Source organism: Oncorhynchus tshawytscha, linkage group LG07 (genome assembly GCF_018296145.1).
Source record: "Oncorhynchus tshawytscha isolate Ot180627B linkage group LG07, Otsh_v2.0, whole genome shotgun sequence".
Classification (NCBI taxonomy): Eukaryota; Metazoa; Chordata; class Actinopteri; order Salmoniformes; family Salmonidae; genus Oncorhynchus; species Oncorhynchus tshawytscha.
This window is the reverse complement of record NC_056435.1, coordinates 8,360,427-8,384,137: the sequence shown is the minus strand read 5'-3', so window position 1 is coordinate 8,384,137 and position 23,711 is coordinate 8,360,427. Positions and strand designations below refer to the sequence as shown.

At 44.3% G+C, this 23,711-nt stretch overlaps 3 protein-coding genes across 8 annotated transcripts in view; all 3 read right to left on the bottom strand.

Annotated features, from left to right (window-relative positions):
• Positions 1 to 10,123, bottom strand: part of LOC112253847 (plakophilin-4-like) — a 20,486-nt gene extending 10,363 nt beyond the window's left edge. The window contains exons 1-7 of one of the 4 annotated variants that reach the window (XM_042323997.1): positions 9,827 to 10,123; positions 9,172 to 9,308; positions 5,262 to 5,383; positions 4,926 to 4,963; positions 4,433 to 4,576; positions 3,162 to 3,346; positions 2,337 to 2,901 (exon numbers count right to left, since the gene is read on the bottom strand). In XM_042323997.1, coding sequence (XP_042179931.1) covers positions 2,337 to 2,901; positions 3,162 to 3,346; positions 4,433 to 4,576; positions 4,926 to 4,963; positions 5,262 to 5,383; positions 9,172 to 9,291 — 1,174 coding nt within the window. In that variant the 5' untranslated portion in view covers positions 9,292 to 9,308; positions 9,827 to 10,123. The remainder of the gene's footprint in view (positions 1 to 2,336; positions 2,902 to 3,161; positions 3,347 to 4,432; positions 4,577 to 4,925; positions 4,964 to 5,261; positions 5,384 to 9,171; positions 9,309 to 9,826) is intronic. The other 3 variants (XM_042323995.1, XM_042323998.1, XM_042323996.1) reach the window with 3 other exon arrangements.
• Positions 10,124 to 10,483: 360 nt separating this feature from the next.
• Positions 10,484 to 14,886, bottom strand: LOC112253846 (uncharacterized protein C7orf57 homolog). 2 transcript variants are annotated; one of them, XM_024425881.1, is made up of 8 exons: positions 14,796 to 14,886; positions 14,390 to 14,456; positions 13,744 to 13,929; positions 13,240 to 13,327; positions 12,888 to 13,011; positions 12,428 to 12,516; positions 12,121 to 12,245; positions 10,484 to 11,855 (listed from the first exon to the last, which is right to left on the bottom strand). In XM_024425881.1, the coding sequence occupies exons 1-8, from the start codon at positions 14,856 to 14,858 to the stop codon at positions 11,800 to 11,802; spliced, it is 798 nt and encodes a 265-aa protein (XP_024281649.1). In that variant the 5' UTR covers positions 14,859 to 14,886; the 3' UTR covers positions 10,484 to 11,799. The 2 variants fall into 2 exon arrangements, with proteins under 2 accessions (XP_024281649.1, XP_024281650.1); XM_024425882.1 differs by having other exon boundaries at positions 12,121 to 12,221.
• An 890-nt stretch (positions 14,887 to 15,776) lies between these two features.
• Positions 15,777 to 23,436, bottom strand: LOC112253845 (four and a half LIM domains protein 2-like). Of its 2 annotated transcripts, none has more exons than XM_024425878.2 (6): positions 23,327 to 23,436; positions 19,755 to 19,942; positions 18,536 to 18,710; positions 17,828 to 17,997; positions 17,124 to 17,310; positions 15,777 to 16,364 (listed from the first exon to the last, which is right to left on the bottom strand). In XM_024425878.2, the coding sequence occupies exons 2-6, from the start codon at positions 19,908 to 19,910 to the stop codon at positions 16,213 to 16,215; spliced, it is 840 nt and encodes a 279-aa protein (XP_024281646.1). In that variant the 5' UTR covers positions 19,911 to 19,942; positions 23,327 to 23,436; the 3' UTR covers positions 15,777 to 16,212. The 2 variants fall into 2 exon arrangements, with proteins under 2 accessions (XP_024281646.1, XP_024281648.1); XM_024425880.2 differs by lacking the exon at positions 23,327 to 23,436 and adding an exon at positions 21,393 to 21,491.
• Positions 23,437 to 23,711: the final 275 nt, after the last annotated feature.

Sequence of the window (23,711 nt, the reverse complement as noted above, 5' to 3'; positions counted from 1 at the left end):
GAACCCACAGCGTGTGAAGAGACCCCTGGTGGCGTGTCCTGTGGGGTATGTACGGGTGTCTGAGCTGTTTGAACCCACAGCTTGTGAAGAGACCCCTGGTGGCATGTCCTGTGGGGTATGTACGGGTGTCTGAGCTGTTTGAACCCACAGCGTGTGAAGAGACCCCTGGTGGCGTGTCCTGTGGGGTATGTACAGGTGTCTGAGCTGTTTGAACCCACAGCGTGTGAAGAGACCCCTGGTGGCGTGTCCTGTGGGGTATGTACCGGTGTCTGAGCTGTTTGAACCCACAGCGTGTGAAGAGACCCCTGGTGGCGTGTCCTGTGGGGTATGTACCGGTGTCTGAGCTGTTTGAACCCACAGCGTGTGAAGAGACCCCTGGTGGCGTGTCCTGTGGGGTATGTACGGGTGTCTGAGCTGTTTGAACCCACAGCTGGGTGCTTTCAACACGCCAATACCTCGCACAAAGACAAGTAGTGACGCAGTCAATCTCTCCTCTACTTGGAGCCAGGAGAGATGGACATGCATGTTCTTGATTCTTAGCCCTCTGTGTACATTTCAGCAGTGCTGCTCTGCTCTGGGCCAACTGTAATTTGCCCATGTCCATCTTTGCAGCACTTGACCATATATCTGAGCAGTAGTCCAGGTGTGATGAAACTACGGCCTGTCGGACTTGTGTAGTTGATTGTGATGTCACGAAGGCAGAGCAGTGCCTTATCATGGACAGAATTCTCCCCATCTTAGCTACCGTTGCATCAATATGTTTTGACCATGACAGTTTACAATCCAGGGTTACACCAATCAGTTTAGTCTCCTCAATGTGCTCAATTGCCCCATTATTCATTAGAAGATTTAGATGAGGTTTAGGGGTTTAGCGAATGATTTGTCCCAATATACGACGCTGGTTGAAGTGACCACACCAACGCTAGAGTGCATCTTAGATGGTGGCAGTCTATTGTGGAACCTCTTTTGAAAGCTCAACCTATTGAGATGTACTGTGCAGTATAGGCCTACGGCCAACAAGAATCCCCTGCATCACTCTGCTTCAGCGTAACAAGCGGTAAAAGGCTATGCTTTATGGTTCTCCAGGGCGCACTTGATTCACTTTGCCAATAGTCTCCATTCTTTTGGCCCAGTAGAATAGATGGAAACCAATCTATGGTGCTTTGTCATTTACCAAACAACACCCCCCACAGCAGAGCAGTGCTCTGAATGACTCTGGTTACGCCTCAAATGGCACCCTATTCCCTATATAGTGCACTACTTTTGCCCAGAGCCTTGTGGTTAACTTCTGAACCAGGGATTTATAAAACAGGGCATTGTGGGTCAGTAGGGTAGGCTCAGTGATATGATGCGCTGCAGGATGGCTCAGGATAAAGGACAAACACATCTCTCTGTCGCCACACTGTCAGCAACACGACAGATCTAGTATTTAGTTCAAATAATCCCTTTCACACGGAAACCAATGGATTTAAACAAAAGGTAAATCGATTCAGAAAGACAAGTTCTTTCTGAATCGAAGAGCGACTGGTAACGTTTGCCCTTTTTCAAGTATATTTTTCCTACCCTTTAACCAGCATAAAATTACCCTTCAAAGCTAGAATCCTTACTTGCTGCATAAATTAATGATACTGTATATACCCATTGATTCTTGAAGAATATAACTGATATAAATGCCTCATGAAGTCGGTTCGATTGTTTTAGGCCTACCCAATCAGAACCCAGAATATACGGTTTTTTTATACTCCAATGTTTGTAAACAAAGCAAATGTAAATAAACACTGTATAGCAGGGTTCCCCAACTAGTGGCCTGCAGGGGATTTTATTTCAAATCTGTTCCAAAGTAATTCCCACGCATAAAAGAGATACTGTAAATGAGATCATGTACAAATGTAAGCAAGGTTTGAAATGATGATGTTTTGGTCAAATATTATATCTTCTTGCGGTCAATTTGCAGTCTACAAATGATTTGTAATTATGTTCTAGCCCCCTGACCATCCGCTCAAGGAAAAATCATCCCGCGGCTGAATCTAGTTGATGATCCTTGCTGTATAGCCTTAAAACATGGCTAAAACTATTATTTTGATGGATGGTCAGTCCTTTGAGAGTGGTTAAATTTATCCAGGTCCATCCCTCAGCGTTTTACCAAAACACAGGTGGGGTGACCGCTTTGTTATTGTCTTAATTAAGGTGCGTGTGTGTGTGTGTGTGTGTGTGTGTGTGTGTGTGTGTGTGAGTGTGTGTGTGTGTGTGTTTTGTGTGTGTGTGTTTGTGTGTGTGTATGCATGAACATGTGTGCATGTGTGTGTTTTGTGGCAGAGTCCTGCTGTATGACTAACCAGTGAGGCTGTCAGGCCGTGACAGAGGTAGGACGGTCCTCTCGTACAGCCCGTAGGCGTCATGTCCGTAGGGGAGAACCCCCTGGCGGGGCAGTGTGGAGCCGTAGTGCTGGGGCACAGCCGTCATACAGGACCTCAGAGGAGAGCCAGACAGCCCCCTCCCCTCCACCAGAGACAGTGTAGACCCCAGGTGCCCAGAGACACTACCCATCGCCTGGTGAGGTGAGGTGGCATGATTGGCACTGCCTGGATGGGGGCTGGTCCGGAGAGGAGAGTCGCCGTTCCCGTTCCTCTGGTGGGTGGGGGAGTAAGGAGAGGTGGCACGCTGGAAGGAGGGGGTGGTGCCTGGACCGGGCGGGGAAGAGGGGGGCATGGTGGTCCCGGGGAAGATGCTGGCGAGGGGTTTGGGCTCGGTGAGGATGGGTGAGCCGTAGGCGCTGCCGCCCTGGGAGGTGCGGAGAGAGACCCGGGACGGGGACACGGTGCCCCCCACACCACACACAGGAGACTGGCCCCGGGAGGGGAGGGAGCCCATCCTCCTCATCACCCGCCCTGACGCGGAGGCCTGGGATAGGAGGGATGCAGGAAGCAGGGTGAGTGGGGGAGAGATACCGGGTGTCAGCGAGTGGGGGAGAGATATGGACAGGGCGCGACACACAGGAAAGCCAATTCAGTCCTTGATACATATGGTTATCTTTAACTTTGAATTGTATACTGTCGGTTAACTATGATATTTTATAAATAGGCAGGTATTTAAAAGGTTATATCATATAAACATGTGGGCATATATATAGGTTGTCTCTCTTGTCTCTGTATATTAGCTACCTGTACGGAGGCCTGCCCCTCTGCCCGGGAGCTCCTGCCATGACTGGGGCTTCCCCTGAGGCCGCTGCCTGACAGCATGTGTCTGGGCTCTGACAGAACCACGTTCTCTCTGCTCACACTGTAGTAACTCATACTGCTGTCCTGGTAGCCACTGTCTGCATACGATGTCATATGGGCCACAGATCCTGTAGGAGGGAGGCGAGGGGAGGGGTAGAGGAGAAGGTGGGGAGTGGGGGAAGGGAGGAGAAGGGGATGTAGGAGAGAGGAGAGGAGAAAGAGGTGAGGGAGGTAGGAGAGGGGGGGTGTAGGAGAGAGGAGAGGAGAAAGAGGGGAGGGAGGAGAGGGGGATGTAGGAGAGAGGAGAGGAGAAAGAGGTGAGGGAGGGGAGAGGAGAAGGGGATGTAGGAGGAGAAAGAGGTGAGGGAGGGAGGAGAGAGGGGGATGTAGGAGAGAGGAGAGGAGAAAGAGGGGAGGGAGGGAGGAGAGGGGGATGTAGGAGAGAGGAGAGGAGAAAGAGGGGAGGGAGGAGAGGGGGATGTAGGAGAGAGGAGAGGAGAAAGAGGGGAGGGAGGGAGGAGATTGGGATGTAGGAGAGAGGAGAGGAGAAAGAGGTGAGGGAGGGAGGAGATTGGGATGTAGGAGAGAGGAGAGGAGAAAGAGGTGAGGGAGAGGGGAGAGGAAGCAGAGGACAGAATGATGTTTGAATGATGGTTTGCCTTGTTGGTCTTCAGGTCTATTTCAGAGCTAGGCTACACAGTGAATGAGCATTTCTGCAATCAACACATTCATAATCAACACAGCATGCCCCGGTATGTAAAAGGTAAGTTCCCATTTAAATAAATATTGTCACTAAGTTATGGAACGTGCCCGCTTAGGATGATATACTGTTTATTGTGCATTTTATGGCCAAATGAAATCTGTTGTTACATTAGTTGTAGATGTTGTCTTAATATTGCATTAGTAAACCATAGCTGCGTTATATACTGTACGTTGAGTCACAGTACCTGGTATACTTTGATGTTATTCCACAGCTACGAGCTACAGCTACTTTTACTTCAAAGAAGTTTCAGTTTTTTGATTTCAAAGCATTTCTGCCTTTTGACTTTCAAACCCCTTTTCTCCTTTTTGATGTCATCATTCGTGCAAGTTAAAAAAAGATTCTGCACAGCAGATTCCATCTAGCCCTAAAACACTCTACATTCTCCATGCTAAATCTGAACTGTAAGAAATGACGAAGGCGGATGAAAGTAATGACGCAGGAAGTAACAGACCCTCACTGTCATGCGGGGATGCCCTGTCCGCTTCAGGGAGGTAGAGTGACCCGTGACCCTGATCAGCTCGGAGGAGACGGGAGGGTGACTGGTGAGAGCTGTCCATTACAGCAGCCCGGTGCTCTCCTGTACCAGACACATCTACTGAGGAAAACAAGATGGCGTCATGTCAACCTGTATACTGTGATCGCTATCGAGACGGTTTAAAAATCACAGGTGCTTGGTGGCACCTTAACTGGGGCGAACGGGCTCGTGGTAATGACTGGAGCAGAGTAGGTGGAATGGTATCAAAGACATCAAGCATGTGGTTTCCATGGTTTCCAGGTGTTTGATGCCATTCCATTTGCTCCGTTCCGGGCATTATTATGAGCCGTCCTCCCCTCAGCCGCCTCCTGTGGTACAAACGTGTGCTTCCATTGGGCAACCCTATGGGTGTCGAGACAATTGGATTTCAATAGAGGTCAATGTGATTTTAATATGGGAGAAGATGTACCTGATGATCTCCAAGCAAAGGACTTCTCTGATGAGTCACTGTAAAGAAGAGAAGGTGGTGAAATAATGGAGGGAAGGGGGTGGGGCAGAACAGGCATGGAGAGGAGATGAGAGCTTGCTCAATATGACAGTTTACACTCTAGTCCCGTGCGTGTGTGTGTGTGTGTGTGTGTGTGTGCCTGCGTGTGTGTGTGCTGCATGTTGTGCGTTCGGTGAGCCTGGATGAAGGCATTACTGTAGCTACTCATCATCAGTAGCTCCATTGTAGGTGACATGCTGATAGAGAAACAGGGTCAGTGCTCTGTGTGTGTGTGTGTGTGTGTGTGGGTTTGTGTACCTGCTACTGGCATCATCATCATCGCCAGGCGACTCAGCTCCCAGCATGCACCTCTCCAGTTGACTGGCAACAATCTGACGCTCCTCCTCCAGCTCCCGGGTCAGACGCTCAAACTGGAGCTCCTACGGCAACACGGAAGGGACAAACGGTAGAATCATACTCGCCGAATGACACTTTCTTTCACTGACAACAGCTTCCATTGTGTTAACAATAACCAAGGTACACAGCCTTTGGCATGCTCACTCTGCATCGCCTTGAGAGCAGTTTGACGTTTGACCTGTAAAATATTTATGGTCCTAAATGAATAAGTCAACAAAAGAGGCTTTGGCATTAAGGTCAGAGTTACCCAGATTCATCAGTCAGATTTCACGCTGAACAGGGACGGGTGTTTCTTAACGTGTTTGTCACAAGTCAACATTATTATAAGAAGTAAATTAAAAACCCTTCAAGGCTACACATGCCTAAAATGTCTAACGTGTGTATATAGACTAGACAGATTTGAGGTGAGACTAACTGCTAAATGATGAAGCGTCATCTTTCGGAAGCAGTCAGTGGCACAGTGGCAGCCAGCCACCAAGCTTGAACACGATGGGTTCTTATCAGGATGGGGTCCTGCCAATAATCCCTCCTCTCATGCCAAGCAGTGCCAGGCTGTGTCTAGTACTGTACCGGCTGAGTGGTGAACTGGAGGCGTCACTGACTGACTGCCCGTTGTCACAGGGTCACAAACACAAAGTGTCTCTGTCTAGTGAGAGGCGTCGACCCCAGAAGCTCAGATCCTGTCTACTGTACACACACTAGAACCAGATGTACACACAGTAGAACCAGATGTACACACACGAGAACCAGATGTACACACACTAGAACCAGATGTGCCACACTAGAACCAGATGTACACACACTAGAACCAGATGTGCCACACTAGAACCAGATGTACACACACTAGAACCAGATGTGCCACACTAGAACCAGATGTACACACACGAGAACCAGATGACATCTGCAACACACTGGAATCCTGCAATCACACAGGAATGTCAGCCAAAGACAGAGTGAGTGAGTGCAACACACACACGCACACACTCACACCAGAGAATTACTGGGCTCAACCATGCACATCACACAAGCAAACACAGACAGGGCGTAAACACACACACGATAAATACAAGGGGGAAAAGCCCATAAACACACACACACACTCCCTGGCAGCTGTCTAACTTCAACAGTTTGCAGCGCATTAGTGACCTCAGTGAAATATGCGCGGGGAAGGAGGGCGATGTGACGTTACTGAATTCAACCAGCCTGGCTGGTCTGGTGCTTTAACCTCCAGATCTAGATAAGGATAGAGATGAGAGATGGACTGGTACCAAACATTCCATGACAACAACCAGAACCACATCATTCTAATTCTACGGAGAAGACTCTTGATAGAACGTCTTATTCTTTCGGGACTTTTGGCACTAACATGGAATCCACTGACTTTTCAAATCTCTTGGTTTGGCACATTTCTGAATGGCTAATTGCTCATTTGGCATACTATTTTATACAGCAACTAATGAACTATCACTATTCACTATGAAAATGCTGATTTTGCACAGATTATTACTGCGGCTCATCATACTACTACCGTTAGCTGACCCCCCCATACTTCTGCTGACTCTTTACAAAATCTGCTAGAATTCAAGAGAGAAACCCATTAGAAAACACTTAGCCTAAAGCCTTAGGGGTCAACATACATCAAAACAGTATTGCCATATTCATGCAGCAATACAGTTTATGCAAAAAAAAAAAAGGAAAACTTTTTTTTTTTAACTAAAAAATACAAGAAAATCGATAAAAATATCATCAGGAAGACACTTCCAGTTTACAGAATATGACGAAAATGAAAAAAGATACTGCATTAATATTGTGACATTCACATTAGTCATCACTCATTTCTGTACTAGCACTCAGGACGACAGAACAGTGAGGTAGCCTACACTGTACATCTGTAAATCCTTTATCTGTAAACACTTCTCCACAACTCTGATTGAGCGACAGTCTCAGAAAACACTGCTCGATCAATTCTACCATCTCTAAATTAGAGGTTGACCGATTAATCGGAATGGCCGATTAATTAGGGCCGATTTCAAGTTTACATAACTATCGGAGATCGGTATTTTTGGACACCGATTTGGCCTTTTTATTTTACACCTTTATTTAATCTTTATTTAACGAGACAAGTCAGTTAAGAACACATTCTTATTTTCAATGACGGCCTAGGAACGGTGGGTTAACTGCCTCATTCAGGGGCAGAACGACAGATTTTTACCTTGTCAGAGGGATTCAATCTTGCAACCTTACAGTTAACTAGTCCAACGCTCTAACCACCTGCCTCTCATTGCACTCCACAAGGAGCCTGCCTGTTACGCGAATGCAGTAAGCCAAGGTAAGTTGCTAGATAGCATTAAACTTATCTTATAAAAACAATCAGTCAATCATAATCACTAGTTAACTACACATGGTTGATGATATTACTAGTTTATCTAGCATGTTCTGCGTTGCATATAATTGATGTGGTGCGTATCGTTGCTCCAATGTGTACCTAACCATGAACATCAATGCCTTTCTTAAAATCAATGCACAGAAGTACATATTTTTAAACCTGCATATTTAGCTAAAAGAAATACAGGTCAGCAGGCAATATTAACCAGGTGAAATTGTGTCACTTCTCTTGTGTTCATTGCACGCAGAGTCAGTGTATATGCAACAGTTTGGACCGCCTAATTTGCCAGAATTTTACGTAATTATGACATAACATTGAAGGTTGTGCAATGTAACAGGAATATTTAGACTAATGGATGCCATCCGTTAGATAAAATACGGAACGGTTCCATATTTCACTGAAAGAATAAACGTCTTGTTTACGATATGATAGTTTCCGGATTCGACCATATTAATGACCTAAGGCTCGTATTTGTGTGTGTTATTATGTTATAACTAAGTCTATGATTTGATAGAGCAGTCTGACTGAGCGATGGTAGGCACCAGCAGGCTCGTAAGCATTCATTCAAACAGCACTTTAGTGCGTTTTGCCAGCAGCTCTTCGTTGTGCGTCAAGCATTGCGCTGTTTATGAGTTCAAGCCTATCAACTCCCAAGATTAGGCTGGTGTAACTGATGTGAAATGGCTAGCTAGTTAGCGGGGTGCGCACTAATAGCGTTTCAAACGTCACTCGCTCTGAGACTTGGAGTGGTTGTTCCCCTTGATCTGCAAGGGTAACGCTGTTCCTGGTTCGAGCCCAGGGAGGAGCGAGGAGAGGGATGGAAGCTATACTGTTACACTGGCAATACTAAAGTGCCTATAAGAACATCCAATAGTCAAAGGTTAATGAAATACAAATGGTATAGAGAGAAATAGTCCTATAATAACCAAAACCTAAAACTTCTTACCTGGGAATATTGAAGACTCATGTTAAAAGGAACCACCAGCTTTCATATGTTCTCATGTTCTGAGCAAGGAACTTAAACGTTAGCTTTCTTACATGGCACATATTGCACTTTTACTTTCTTCTCCAACACTTTGTTTTTGCATTATTTAAACCAAATTGAACATGTTTCATTATTTATTTGAGGCTAAATTGATTTATTGATGTATTATATTAAGTTAAAATAAGTGTTCATTCAGTATTGTTGTAATTGTCATTATTACAAATAAATAAATAAAAATCGGCCGATTAATCGGCATCGGCGTTGAAAAATCATAATCGGTCAACCTCTACTCTAAATGCATAACATAACAGCAGAAGGGAAAAGGGGAGGGACAAAGACTCATAGAATTAGAACGATATGGGGAGAGACAGAGAGATCGGGAGGGCATGCGACTCATACCTACTGAGAGAGCACGAGAGGAGCAAAGGAGGGAGCTATACCTGTTCTTTGACCGAGGCCAATAGGTTGAGGGTGGTGGTGTCTGCTTGGCTGTGCCCACTCGGTCCCTCTCTGGCCGGCAGAGACCCTTCCCCCTCCTCTCCCATCTCCGGGGATGGCATCCTCCACCCTCTCTGCCCTGTGGAGACATGCCCAGTACACATTACACAGACAATATGTTACTGTCCAGCACTAAAACCAAACAAGGACTGCAGTGCATGGAAGGCTCAATTGCTTGCTATGTCATTTTGCTTCCTACTGGCAATGCACTTCCACCAATGTGACAGGCTTAGAAGCACTGCACAGCACTTCAACTAGAAGCCTGATAACAACAGCAATACAATTACTACAGCCACTGTCAACGGTATGTCAGCTCTCCCAACGCAAGATGATGTTGCATTACATCAGGGCATTGGTGCAGCCAGTTCAATGAAAATGGACTGTGAGGTCAATGCATGATAGTATGATGATACACTGGAGCTATAAACCCATGATAGATACACTGTAACAAACAAAGTCACCGCGTTTGAAGTGTGAACATGCAAGTGAAAATGTACACGGCGCATGTGGATATTGAGAAGGTGAATCATCTGACACTACCTAGGTTGAAATGATAGGAATCCTGCATTTACAATTTTGCAACAGCTGCTTACTTACGAGGCACGAGCTAGTGCGATTCCTTAGCCGCCAGATGTTGCTGATGTGCTGCTCAGGGTATACGTCCGTTAGGAATCCATTTTCCATAGGACCCGCGACAGCTTCATTTTGCAAACAGTCGCGCTATGACTACATTTCTAGTTCATCCGGCATAAATGATTCAAGCAATATTCCATGCATTGGCGAACGTTAGTATTAATATTTATGTATCTACCTTGGCTGTCCAAAATCTACCCAGCTACGGTGCAATTGACTTCTGTGGCACCCACCCACGATTCAGGATAGACGTGACGTCACCATGCGGTTTGTACACGGAGGTATCTATATGGTAATTCGCTCGGACTACGGGAATACCTTACAAAATAATATTAATTCACCTTACAAAATAAGTTGAATCAACAGATATGATGACGTTTAAAGTGGTGTTTTTTGCCAAAATATATATTGAACGAAATGATTATGCCATCATATTTTAGTGGTGTATGTATTGAGCAACATGAATAGAATGAATTTGATTGGATATTATTTATGTTCTATATTCTGCACGAAGCTATGTGAGAGTTTTATATTGTACCTGTCAATAGGCATGATTATTAACACTAGTACTGTTCTGACATTGTAGTTAATTACCACTTAATCAAGAAAGAGCAGGAGGGGTACATGCACATGCTCATTTATTTGAATGACATTTTCACTCAGTAGCCTCAGTGCACTCATCACTTTAAGAAAGATGTGAGAATCACACATTGACTGTGTTAATAAAGTGGACCTCTCCACCAATGAATAACTAGGGAAGATCATTACTGTGTATTTACTGTGCTAAGTGGAAAATGTCTCCAAGCTACCTTCACATAAGGCTGGGCGATATAGCATGAATACTGGTATACCCATGTTGTCTATAAAAAAAAGTTGTTATTAAGTGCTAAATAACCGAAACGTTCAACAAATTGGACAATTTCACTGTCACTTTAGTCCTAGTTTGGTTGAGAATAAAACTGTCAGCATGGAGAAAGCCTGTTAAAATAACTTAGAATTCATTTGTTGACATTCTAGGCTCATGCACTAATCATAAAACACATTTGGATCTTGTATTATTCAGAAACATAAAATACAGTCAAATAACACCATACCGTTGTAAACTATAGTGATATAATTTGGCCATATCGCCCAGCCCTACCTTCACTTCAAAGCAAAACAGTTTTACTTCAGAGTAAACAATATCATTGCACGATACAATTGCCACTATTCCCTAAATATGTAGAATGAATTGACACCATTGTTAGAACATCACAAAAGGTTTCTATCTATCTATGGAATCAACGCCCACCATAACTTCATAACACTGAACCATATCCTGGTATGAGATAGGTCGGTGTCTTGGTTGGGAGAGCATCTCTTTAGAATGAAGTAGATTCATTGGCATTTCTGTCTTCCATTCCAAATCATGTCTGCCTTCCCATAACAAGTCAATCCCTTAACATCCATGTTTCCATGTTTTTTTTGGCAGAGCTCTCGGTTTCCGATCCTATTCAACACGAGAGCTGAAAAGCGTGAGCCACAAACGTCTCCTTTGTGTGTCCGTACAGTAGGCCTTGTTCACAAACAATCTTCACAGCACCAAAACCATTTTTACACCACAAATAGAAACTCCAGTGTGCAGTACTGTTTCATAGTCACACAATTCATCCTCCAATTCAACAACGATAATATAAACATGACAAGCTGTGTCGGTCTTCTGAGAACAACATTACACGGAGTAAGAAACAAAAGACAATAAAATTAATAAATTAACAGAGATGGTACAGTTGCATAATTACAAAACATGACACTTGGGATGTACAGTAATGAGGGAAAGTGTGTCACTCAGAGAGAGAGAGGGGGGTGGGGGGACATACAGTAGAGTGAATGGCAGGTGTGAGTGTGTGTATCCACTGTTGTTTTCTACCCCAGATGGACCTCTTCTGTTCTCCTCCCTATTCCAGGTCTTCATCCTCAGGTGCGATGGTGCTCGTCTGTTCAGAGGTCACACCTGAAAGACAACACACACACACACAGGTTGGTCATACGTAATAATGGTAAACATTCAAAATGCATTAAATCCCGTAGCCAACCCATATGAGTCATGTTTGGCATTAGTCCAGAATTTCCATATGGTATGAAATAAACACTTGAATTTTTGATGAAAGATGGTTTGATTTAGCAGAATAAACATATAGTGCTGCTGCTAATTCCTCCAAAATATGTGTTGAGGAAAAGTCCATCAAAGACTATAAAGGCAAAGTAATTTGTCGTACTTGAGGAGTCATCCTCATTGGTGGACTTCTTCTCATCCTCTATGTAACCAAAGCTCAGCAGCTTGGACATGCTCACAGGAACAGTTTTCTTCTCATGGGACCTGTCCATAGTAAAATCACTTTGACTGAGAGGTTGGAAATTCAATTGTGTTAGTGGTTATGTTGAATTTATAAGTTACAACATTATACAAATTAGATATTACACAGGTTATAAAAGGTTATACAAATATATCACATAGTGACACACACATATTTCAGCATGTTGGTATTATTAAGCGTGAAGTGAAATTAAATTGCAGGCACTCACGTCTTCTTGTATTTGTTGATCTCCATATAACCACCTTGGTTTAGAGACATGTTCTCCATCTGGCTGGACGCATCAGTGACGGTGGGGTTCTGCACACAAGAATACACCCAGTTCAAACCAGTCAGTCAGGCCCAGTACAAGAATAGTCATTGTATGAAGTATACAAGCGCATGGAACACTTATAACAATGAAATGGGTGACCAAGTAAATACATGGGTGAAGATATGATGACCACACCAATCTGGTTGGCAGTCAAACAATTGAAATGTTGTTACAGTGCACTGGTGAAAAACAAGGCAAAGAATTTCAACAGAAGTCAACCACCCCAATCCCTTTCTGAACGCAAGGACGGAGTCAACTCAAGAGACGAACTGATGGGAAACAATAAAGGGAGGGGAGGATGGTAAATGATAACAACTGTGTCAGCGATGAGGGGGTTTGTTGGGGCCATTGAATTCACCTTCTCTTTATAGCTATCACTCTCCCTTTCCCAGGCTGAAATATCATCAGTACCGAAGGGAGCAGCTAGAGGTTGCCTTTTGCCGTATCCTTGACAATCATCAGGGGATGCTGCTTTACTTCCGCTGTAAAGCACAAAACCGAACCCTGGCTTGGACAACTAAAGATACACCACCACCAAGAGTCAAGATGTAACTTCCCATTCCAGACACATACAGACATGGCATGATGCAGAACGTTTGGTTAGGCCTGGCATATTGTTCCATGATCCCACTTTAGAAAATGAGACATTCCCATAATGTTTTCAAAAAACAGAGCCAACAAACCAACAGGGGGTGGGGGGGGGTCCTTACCGCTGAGATTCAGCTGAGGACAGATCAGGTGAGTTGTAGGATTTATTAGGCCTAGCTTCCTCCTTGTTGTCCTCGTGCCACAGTAAACCTATGGAGGACACATAACACAAGGTATTTCAAAGTAGGAACTTGACTAAACAGGAATTCATCTCTTTTGAAAATAAGTCATTTCCTTTCCTCTGGAAATTCAATGTGGGAATTCAACGCCTCTCCCCTATTTGACCTAGATATTGTGTGTGTATGTGTTGATATGTCGGGCTATGTATGTAGTTCTGTCCTTGAGCTGTTTTTGTCTATTAATGTCATGAATTATGTCATGTTTTATGTTTTGTGTGGAACCCCAGGAAGAGTAGCTGCGGCTTTCGCAACAGCTAATGGGGATCCTAATAAAATACCAAATACCATATATAGGACAATTCACTATCATTTGAACTAGCTAATATTATTACAGCCACACTAATCTGTGTCCTATGAGGACATAGTAATGAAACAAAACATTGTTACCCTTCTGTCCCCCTCCTTTGGCAAGTTTGACATAGTCGGAGTCGGAGTCGAATATTCCCACACGCCTTCCGCTGGTCCTGGCCTCAGGAGCACCCTCAGTGGCTTCCTGGCACAGCCCGGGGATCTGGGAAGTGGGTCCCGTAACCCCGTTGGAGGGAGCTTGGCCTGGATAGCCTGTCTTCACGCCTGTAATAAAAATGATTAGGTTTTGAATGGGTGTTGTCTCCAGCACTTAAGCCTGCATTTACAGGCAGATGATGTAACTGCCCTGGCTGGCTAGAGAATTCATGGCCTAGATGTAAAAGCTATATTGAGTGATATAGTGTAGCCTCCCTCTATGTAAGCATACGATAGCCTCTGCTAAGGTCTCGAAATTTGCAGCAAGGGAGGTAGCTAGTGCACTTGCCCCTGCAACCAAAAGGTAACTGGTTCAAGCACCACCTCAGTCATTTCTCAATCGCTACATTTGGTGGAAGCAGAGGGATAAATCCACACTCTCTCTGGTCTTTTTAGGAATACTCTGCTTAGAAGTCTGGCCCTTTATGACACAAGAGAGTTTGCTTAAATGCAAGGATACTGTATTAGTTGGCTCAGATGTCCAGTTAACTGACTACAGCCAGAGGCTAGAATACATTAGCTAGCTTACCACCAGGCTTGGTCCGTCTGTGGTTGGGAGCAGCACTCATTTTGGCTGATGATGATTCCAGAATTAGCTGACGGGGTATAATAAAAAGACAAGATAGTTGCAACGTGAGTTAAAAATACAAGATAAACTATGCTAACAGTTCTCGCTATATGTAAACCACACGACAATCGGGTATCCCCGTTTCAGACACAGAGGGGAGAGGCACACACAACCTTTGTTCAACGCTAGTCAGTGGGATAGCATGCTTTAGCTAGCTAGCTAGCTTTACACAAAAGCCATCAAACGTGCACGACTCAATGTTAACATATGAACAACTAGCTAACAGGTTATCATATCATGTTGGTAATCGCACATAGAGTAATGCAATGTTCAGAGAGGAATTGTATGTTTAGAAAAGCTATCTTACACAATTCGTGTGCCGGTGGGAGTGGAGACCTCGATATGAATGGTTAGCTAATGCGGTTAGCATTTCCTGCTGCACATTCCATGTACATCCGGTCATGTGGTTGTATCTGTTATTTATAAAGAAAACACCCAAAACAGAAATATCCTAACAATATACATTACACATGTACATATATTTATTTATATTACAGTTACAATAAACCAATAGTTTGATTTCAATTTGAAGACGTTCGTGCCTTTTGGATTTGTAATACTGTAAGTTATTTGAATTTTCATTTATTACAGAAAATTGCAATTTTCTTCACTCAACACCAGCGCCATACATCTGTACAGGACCATGGACAGCAACCCCGAACAAGCTGCAGGTTTCACCCTGAACCTTTTCAGCACCATGGACAGCTCATCCTACAACCCCACCTGAAGCGTCCAGACCCTGACCAAGACATTTGAGAGATTGACGTACTGGAGGCAGCAATTAGGGATTTCCCCTCAGATAGGTCAGCTGCAAAGTCAAAATCGACTGTATTGTAAAAATTCATGAAAACAAAAATTCACTTTTTGGTCGTAATTTAAGGTTAGGGTTAGGCATTAAGGGTTAATTACTGTGTGGCTGTGCCAGCTAGGGGCCACTCTGCAGAGCTACCTCCAGAACAAGATTCATGAAGAAATACGCTAACCTGCAGCCAAGAGCCAGACAGATCCAGACCCTAGACCTTAGTCACTAATGTTCACATCCCATACCTTCTTTATGTGGTTTTGAGTGTTCAAGAGACCAAGAGTCCATTTTCCCCTTATAGGGGTGCTTGTACCGCTAGATGGAGCCAGAGGTAAGCCATTCAGAACTATGGGGGTTGTAAGGCCTGCTTCCCAAATGTCACCCCTATGGAGTGCACTACTTTTGACCAGAGCCCATGGGATTTATTGGTGTCTTTACAGATTTGGAACAAAATCAAATGTCAGAAAGATCATTCTATCAATGAAATGCCTTTTAAATACTTTATTTCACATTTAGAGTGCAGGTACATGTCATGTTATCATTAGATTTCACTCCTTTAATGAAAAGTACAACTCCTGTTATAGTTATTTGTCACAGATGATTATCCTAACATATACAAGATAATACATTAGTTAAACATTTCAATGGTAACAAACCACAGACAAAGTTGTTATTTAGTTGAAAATACATCAAAATGGTATCTCTTTCTTAGAATCTAATGCAATTTGTGCTCATTCCATCAGACAACATATTGTATCAATCTGAGGCCAGAGCATGCAGAAAGGCCCTTTGGGTTAGTCTGAAGTGTATATTAATGAATAAATATATAATTCTAATAAATGAAATGTTAGTACGAGCAGGACTATATTCTCTTGCATCTTTGCCTTCTCTGGCTTTGACGCTTCATCCTGGCACACAGCTTTTAGACTTCTTTGCCGCACTCGGGACACATGATCTCATCGCGGGCCATCAGAAAGCCCCTTCCCACCAGGGAGATGGAGCACTTCTTGCAGTTGAAGCAGTTGTTGTGCCACTGGCGCTCTTCAAACGAGATGTACTTGCTGCCACCCAGACCTGCACAAGAAAGACGAGACAGGCACAGAGAGGGAGGGATGGAGAAATTCCTTATAAATGACCCCCTTTTGCCCTCAGAACAGTCTCAATTTGCCGGGGCATGGACTCTACAAGGTGTCGAAAGCATTCCCAAGCAGATGTTTACCTACACTACCGTTCAAAAGTTTGGGGTCACTTTGAAATGTCCTTGTTTTTTAAAGCACATTTTTTTTGTCCATTAAAATAACATCCAATTGATCAGAAATACATTCTTGATACACACAGGAAACTGTTGGGCGTCAAAAACCCAGCAGCGTTGCAGTTCATGACACATTCAAACCGGTGCAACTGGCACCTACGACCATACCCCATTCAAAGGCACTTAAATATTTTGTCTTATCCATTCACTCTCTGAATGGCACACATACACAATCTATGTCTCAATTGTCTCAATTTTTTAAAATCGTGTCTCCTCCCCTTCATTTACACTGATTGAAGTGGATTTAATGGGTGACATCAATAAGGGATCATAGCTTTCCCCTGGATTCACCTGGTCAGTCTGTCATAGAAAGAGCAGGTGTTCCTAATGTTTTGTCCACACAGTGTATAGTTAACTAATCATAGAAGGGTGGATCCTAACTTCCACTTATGTTGAACTTTCACTTTGTCTCCCATTGACATCCATGCATGACTATGTGAATATCTGACATAAGTGGAAGTTATGATTGGCTCCAGAGACTACAGGTGTGTGTGAAGATGAGCCAATGTGAGTGATCATACCACTGATAGGGGTGGTGCAGGAGGCACACTTCTTGGCATACAGGTTGCAGAAGCAGTTCAAGCAGTAGGCAAAGTTGTCCCGAGAGGTGAACCGCTGGCCAGACAGCTGCTGCTTACAACCGGTGCACAGGAAGCAGTCCTTATGCCACGGCTGATCGTGATAGGTCACCCCGCCAGTGGTGATTGGCTACAGGAGATAGAAACAGGAAGTAACAAGCTCAATCACCAATCAATAATTAGGTAACATCTATACCTGTGAAGGTATTTGACCATGGGAAAAAGAAGTACTGCATAATGCGGGTTCAGCTGAATTGAGTTGAACTTCTATTCATCACAATCTTTGTTTCGTGTGCACAAGGAACCAGTTTTAAATGCTGACAAAGAATGTTAATAAATGTGAATCTGGAGAGGAGCAATCCATTTTAACACAGAACTCTCCAAAAACATACATTCTGATACATTACACTCCATTTCAGCCCACTACAGTGGGTTATATAGAGGTCCCGAGTGGCGCAGTGGTTTAAGGCACTGCATCTCAGTGCTAGAGGCATCACCACAGACACCCTAGTTCAAATCCAGACTGTATCACAACTGCAAGTCCCATAGGGCGGTGCACAATTGGCCCAGCGTCGTCTGGGTTTGGCCAGTGTAGGCCTTCATTATAAACTGACTTGCCTAGTTAAAAAACATTAAATATATATTACCTTCTTGCATTGGATACACTGCATGGCAAACTGCTTCTCGTAACAGGGCACGCAGTAGTTACTGTTCTCCTTATGGATGAAGTTCTTGGTGCCGATTGGTTGCTGGCAACGCTGGCAAGTGAAGCAGGTCTCATGCCAGCTGTTGCCCTTATGCTCCATCTTCTTGGATCCTGCAAACGAGAGGAGAAAAAAAAGGAGAGAGAGAAAGGGGAGGAAGCGGGGAGGGTGAAGAGCAGAGCGACAGAGAGGGGGAGAGAGAGAGGGAGTGAGAGAGAGTGAGAGAGAGCAAGAGAGAGAGAGGAAGTGAGAGGGATAGAGAGAAACAGGAAAATCAGGTTACACACGGACTGATCTTCCAGTGTGACACATTGAATAATGATACCAGTAGTGGTACGTGAGCTGGCTCCACCAAACTGTGACAGACCATCCACTTTTCCGCTTGACTGCTGCAACAACATCATTCATTCCATAAACTCCTAACACAGGTCCTAGGAGGTAGAAACTTGGCATCCATGATTGCACCAAATAGACTTGCTAGTAGCCAAATCCCACTCAAACCTCAACTCTGTTAGATGTCTGGCAAATCTGTCAACTCTTTCCCCTTCAGTAGTTTCCTTACCATTACCAATAGATTGTGTACTGACCAAATCCAACTGAAAGCCCCATTCACTGACTTCCCCCCCTCTGTCAGGCCAGACATTTCCTTACCTGGCATGATGGTCTTCTTGCACTCGTGGCACTTGGAGGAGTACTCATTGGAGTAGCACTCGGTGCAGAGCAGCTGGTCGTCCTTGGTGGAGAAGGGCTTGTCCACCAGGGAACGGCTACACTTGAAGCAATGGAAGCAGTCATCATGCCAGTGGCGGTCCTTGTAGGACAGGTCCTGAAGAAGGAGGACGGGACAGAGAGTCAGGGTCAGGTGTATTCACCTCGGGGCCTCCTTTTCTGGGATAATGGACATCGGTGTTTTGACTGAATCTAAGGCCCACCAGTCTGTTAAGATTACCATGCCCTTTGTTCTAGTGGTCTGCCATGGCAGTGACCTCAACTCAACTCCTATCTGCTGGAGGCGTGGTGACAATGGATGTGTGACAACATGTGCTTAATTAGCTACCAATTTAGAGGAATGACTGAATAATGACTGAGATGGGAGCAGGGGTGGCAATCACAGCTATGGGTTAGATATAGTGAAAGAGGTCTAGGACGGATGACTGACTGGCTGCCGCAGGGGACAGGGACATTCGGCACAGATGAGCCCCCCTCCAGGCCGATCCGGGGGGAAGTGACCGTCATCTCATCTGTGACACTAATGACCATGTAAAGTGACACTAATTGCTGAAAAAACACAGGGCCCTGTCAGAATGCGAACTTGGACGCCACAAGTTTCACGTTTTATGAGTTGTATGTACAGGATACACGTAGTATAGACTGTCCCACGAAATGCTTACATGCAGGTCCGTTATGCAACAATGATAAGAAATAAAGACAAGAATATGAACATAAAGTAAATGGCAGGTAGAATAGAATGAACATTATATAAGTATAATACAGGAAGGCACAATTTATAGTCCAATGTTCACACGTGCATTGTGGAAGGGGAGATTGGGGTGTGTGTGTGTGTGTGTGTGTGTGTGTATGCATATCTGTGTGGGTGCATGTGTGCATGAGTGAGTGCATGTGTGCTAAGGTGCTGAGAGTCAGTGCATAGTGGTATGTCCTGTGTCCCTATAGGTCAATGACTGTGTCCGGGTCTGGTGTATTTGTGTTTTAATTCCATCGACTCCTGTTCTAATTCTAAGTTCTGTTTAACACCTGGGTCATAGAAATAAAGTGAAAACTAATAGGAAGGAATACAACCTATCATGGAATAGCAAATTTGGGTACTGATAAACTCTACACCACCACATTCAGGAAGTGGTCCACCTACCCTGCTGCTGCAGCCAATGGACTTCTTGCACTCTTCACAGGTGTTAGAGTACAGGTTCTCATAGCACTTCACACAGTAGGGGTTCTCTTCCTTGAGCACATACTTCCTCCCAAACAGGGACTCCTTGCAGTAATGGCAGTCATAGCGTTCCGCCATTTTGGATCAAATCTCTCCCTTTGCTCTCTTGCCTGTAAAAGAGGACATAAACATTTAGAGTCACCCAGTTTCTTCAAGTAAAGAAGCATCACTGATTGGCGAATCCTAACTTCCATGCATTGATGTCAATGGGAGACTGAGTTTTTCCCCTGACTGAAAAATTGGTATATATATATATATATATGTTTGTTTTTTTAAACTTTAGTTAATTTAGTAAATATTTTCTTAACTACACTTTCTTAAAACTGTACTGCTGGTTAAGTTCTTGTAAGTAAGCATTTGATTTTGATCAACATGTGATGTATTTTAATCGTGTATTAGTCTCAATAACCATGAGACCACAAGGTCATTGTAATGTAATGACACAATGCACTAGACTATGGCATACAAGGCTTACTAACATACTAATTTATCTGAAATAAAAGTATCTCTGTGGTTCAATCAATGGACCAAGATTAAAGTCACAATGACAACTTTGAGAATGAGGTCTGCGAGAGTAAATTGGTTACGCAATCAGCTGCTTTGGTGAGCTATCGCATCAGCTGAGAACACAGCTGTAGAGTAAGAGCTTCACATTTAAAGTGGTAGAATGTGGTCATCAGCCAGAAATGTAAATGGTTCCCACTGGGCACACACTGGTTCAATGAAATGGCGTTGAACCAGCATGGAATAGATGTTGAATTGACATCTATGCCTGGTGGGTTGCCTCAAATGCTAATTGTATCAATGAATACTTATTTAAATGCTAGGTGTACTCATACGGTTGAATTTTATATTGTGCATTTGGTCCAGAAATCCTAGCTGGTGTACAGTAAGAACAATACACAACAATGTATGGCTATGCTAGTAAAACACAATGTGTAGCTCTGGGATACAGTGGAAAGATGACTCAAGCCTCTAAAGAAGGAGGACAGAGAAAGGGTGGCATGCTGTGCCAAAGTCTGCTCTGGGCCCCGCAGCTGTCCTCTGTCTCCCCATTAAGCAGCTGTCCTCTGTCTCCCCATTAAGCAGCTGTCCTCTGTCTCCCCATTCAGCCCTGGCTAACCCCTGGTTATCCCTCTCATGATCCTTTGTGGGGACATGAGATCCTCAGTGAGTTCGACTGTGTCCCCCCTCTGTCCTGGACAGACAGCCAGGCGCCTTGCAGAGATCATAGAGTTAGAATTAACTTTGCGGGTTCCGTCAAATTGCTGTGGTCCGGGGGACATTTGAGCAATTCTATTTCTATGGTGGCACCTTAATTGGAGAGGACGGGCTTGTGGTAATGGCTGGAGTGGAATGAGTAGAATAGTATCAAATACATAAAACACATGGGTTGATGCCATTCCATTTACTCCGTTCCAGTCGTTACCATGAGCCGTCCTCCTCTCAGCAGCCTCCTGTGGTAGCCACCCAGTAGTCCACAACACAACACTGCAGAGGAGCAGAGGTATGTAGTGATGCATTTCATTGCGTATCTCTTTCTTATAATAGGGAGCATACATTCCACAGGTTGTTCCTGGCAGAGGTTTACGACAGGAGTGGATATTTCTAGGCCTCTCTCCCTCTGTGCCTCCCCTGTCTTCGTCCTCTCTCTCCGTTTTGGAATGGACCCGGATGATCCACGATCTCAGGATGACAAGATTAAGTATTTGGCGCAGCTGTTGGCCGGGGCAGGGAGGCGGTGTGCTTGCGTTGATGTCCATGACTTAATAAGAGGAGGTTAGAACAGAGCTACACACCTCCTCCTTCTCCTTCTCCTCCTTCTCCTCCACACACACCACAACACTCAGCATAACTCCTTCTCCTCCACAAATGGAATTGAGGGATTTTGTGATCAATATCGAAGTGACCCCTGAACAGAGACATGCACTTCACAAATACTAGGTTCCACCGTAGTATTTATGCTTGTTTTGCAGGTTAATTTGATCCGTCAAGGACAACTGAAGAACTTTGACCCCCCCCCCAGTAGTCTAGAGAAACCACAGAATAGTGTTGAGTGGCAGATGCAGATAGATCTATGTCATGATGTGTAGATACTTCCAATTTTCAGGATAAGACATGAGTGTAGTTGGGATACACTGTCACATGCAGTAGCCTATAACAATCCAAATCTAATTCCAGCTGACTTCCTGTCCCATTTCCCTACCACAACAAAGACCTCAATTCATCCATTCCCAAATCAGAGTCATGCTCAAAACCGTTGGCAGGCGTTAGTAGTAGTTCAGTCCCTTTTACGGCAGTACATGGATTCATACATTAAGACCAACAAGGTCTCATTTCCCCTCAATCTCCTGTCTAATTCAAGCTCTACAATGGATCACTATGATCATCGTTAGACTGTTACAGACCATACATTGGTCCCTGGACCTCCATCTGTTTCCATAGCTCCTGTCTGCCATAATCTCATTGCAGGGCCATAGAGTCTTACAGGGCATACAAATGGCCATGACACTACCATGACACCATGGCTAATAAAAGATCATGATGAGTGACTCCAGGGCCCATACCATGGAAGGGCATCCCCACTCCAAAAAAAAGGGGCCCTTCAGACAACTGCCCAGCCCACCCAAACCTCCATCTCCTTTCATCCAGCCACACTGCACTGATTCCTGCGTTCAGCCACTCTTTGTTTTCAAAGACTACTCTTCAGCTTTCAGTCCATCTCGCATCACTTCACATCGTAGCAAGTCAAACAATGTGCAAAAGAGCACACCTTCCAGGCCTGTTTGGAGTACAATCGAAAATCTAAGAGGGTTGAGAGGTTGTGGCCTGATGTGGAAAGTCATCTGCTTGTATTCTATCTATGCTCTGCTATTGAATTATTCATTTGAAACTGTAGATAGCACTTTAAACGTTCAGAATCTGCAGGGGAGACCACTGCCAAGGCCTTTTGAAACAAACTGCCAAATAGACATTTAAAATCATACCCACTGCGCACAGACGTCAATTCAACATAGATTCCATGTTGGTGCTACGTCATTTCTTTGAAATGACGTGGAAACAACGTTGATTCAACCAATGTGTGCCCAGTGGGTAGTTTCACACACAATTGATAGCTACTGATAGCTGTATTTATTAAAGTATTTGAAACTAATCTGAAACAAAATGTATCAAACAAACATCAGCCACCTAATTCCAAAATAAAAGGATGAGAGGGTTAGCTCTAAAGCATCGCAAAGTTTCACAAATCCAAAAAGCTCATTTGCTGCCAAAGAGAACAAACTCTAGCCTGAATAAGCATCTGCAGCTCAGCCTCAGCCGTGTCAGTGGCTACACGTTAGCAAGTGAGACGGAGAGCAGTGGAACAGACAGAAATCAACAAGCAGATGTCTAGAATAACCAAAGGAAGTGTACTAAAAAAGACAGAGCAGACCAGTCGTCAGTTACCAGAACAGCGGACCAGAGCCGGAGTAGAGAGAGAAGTGTCCTCCTACCTGTGAGTGCAGCAGCCTCAGCCTGTGTGTCTCTTGCTCGAGGAGTCAGTGCTGACAGAGAGTTGAGGGAGAAGACCAGTCCTAGTCTCTGCTTGATTGGTTTAAGAGCAGCAGTACTCAGGGACTGGGCAGTGGGGTGACTGGGGTGGGCCGGACCACTTGATCTGAGGCTATAAATACAACGTAACTACTGAGCTACACTGGAGCCAGAAGTTTACATCTCCCCACCATCAGACAGACAGTGGCCTTTTATGGCTTCACTGTATATTAGAGAGAGCATACTGTCACACAGATACATAGGCATGCACACACAAGCACATGTGACAGGTTAAAGAAAATATTCATAGCCTGTTATACATTAAAAAGTATTAGTAAGTTCATAGTA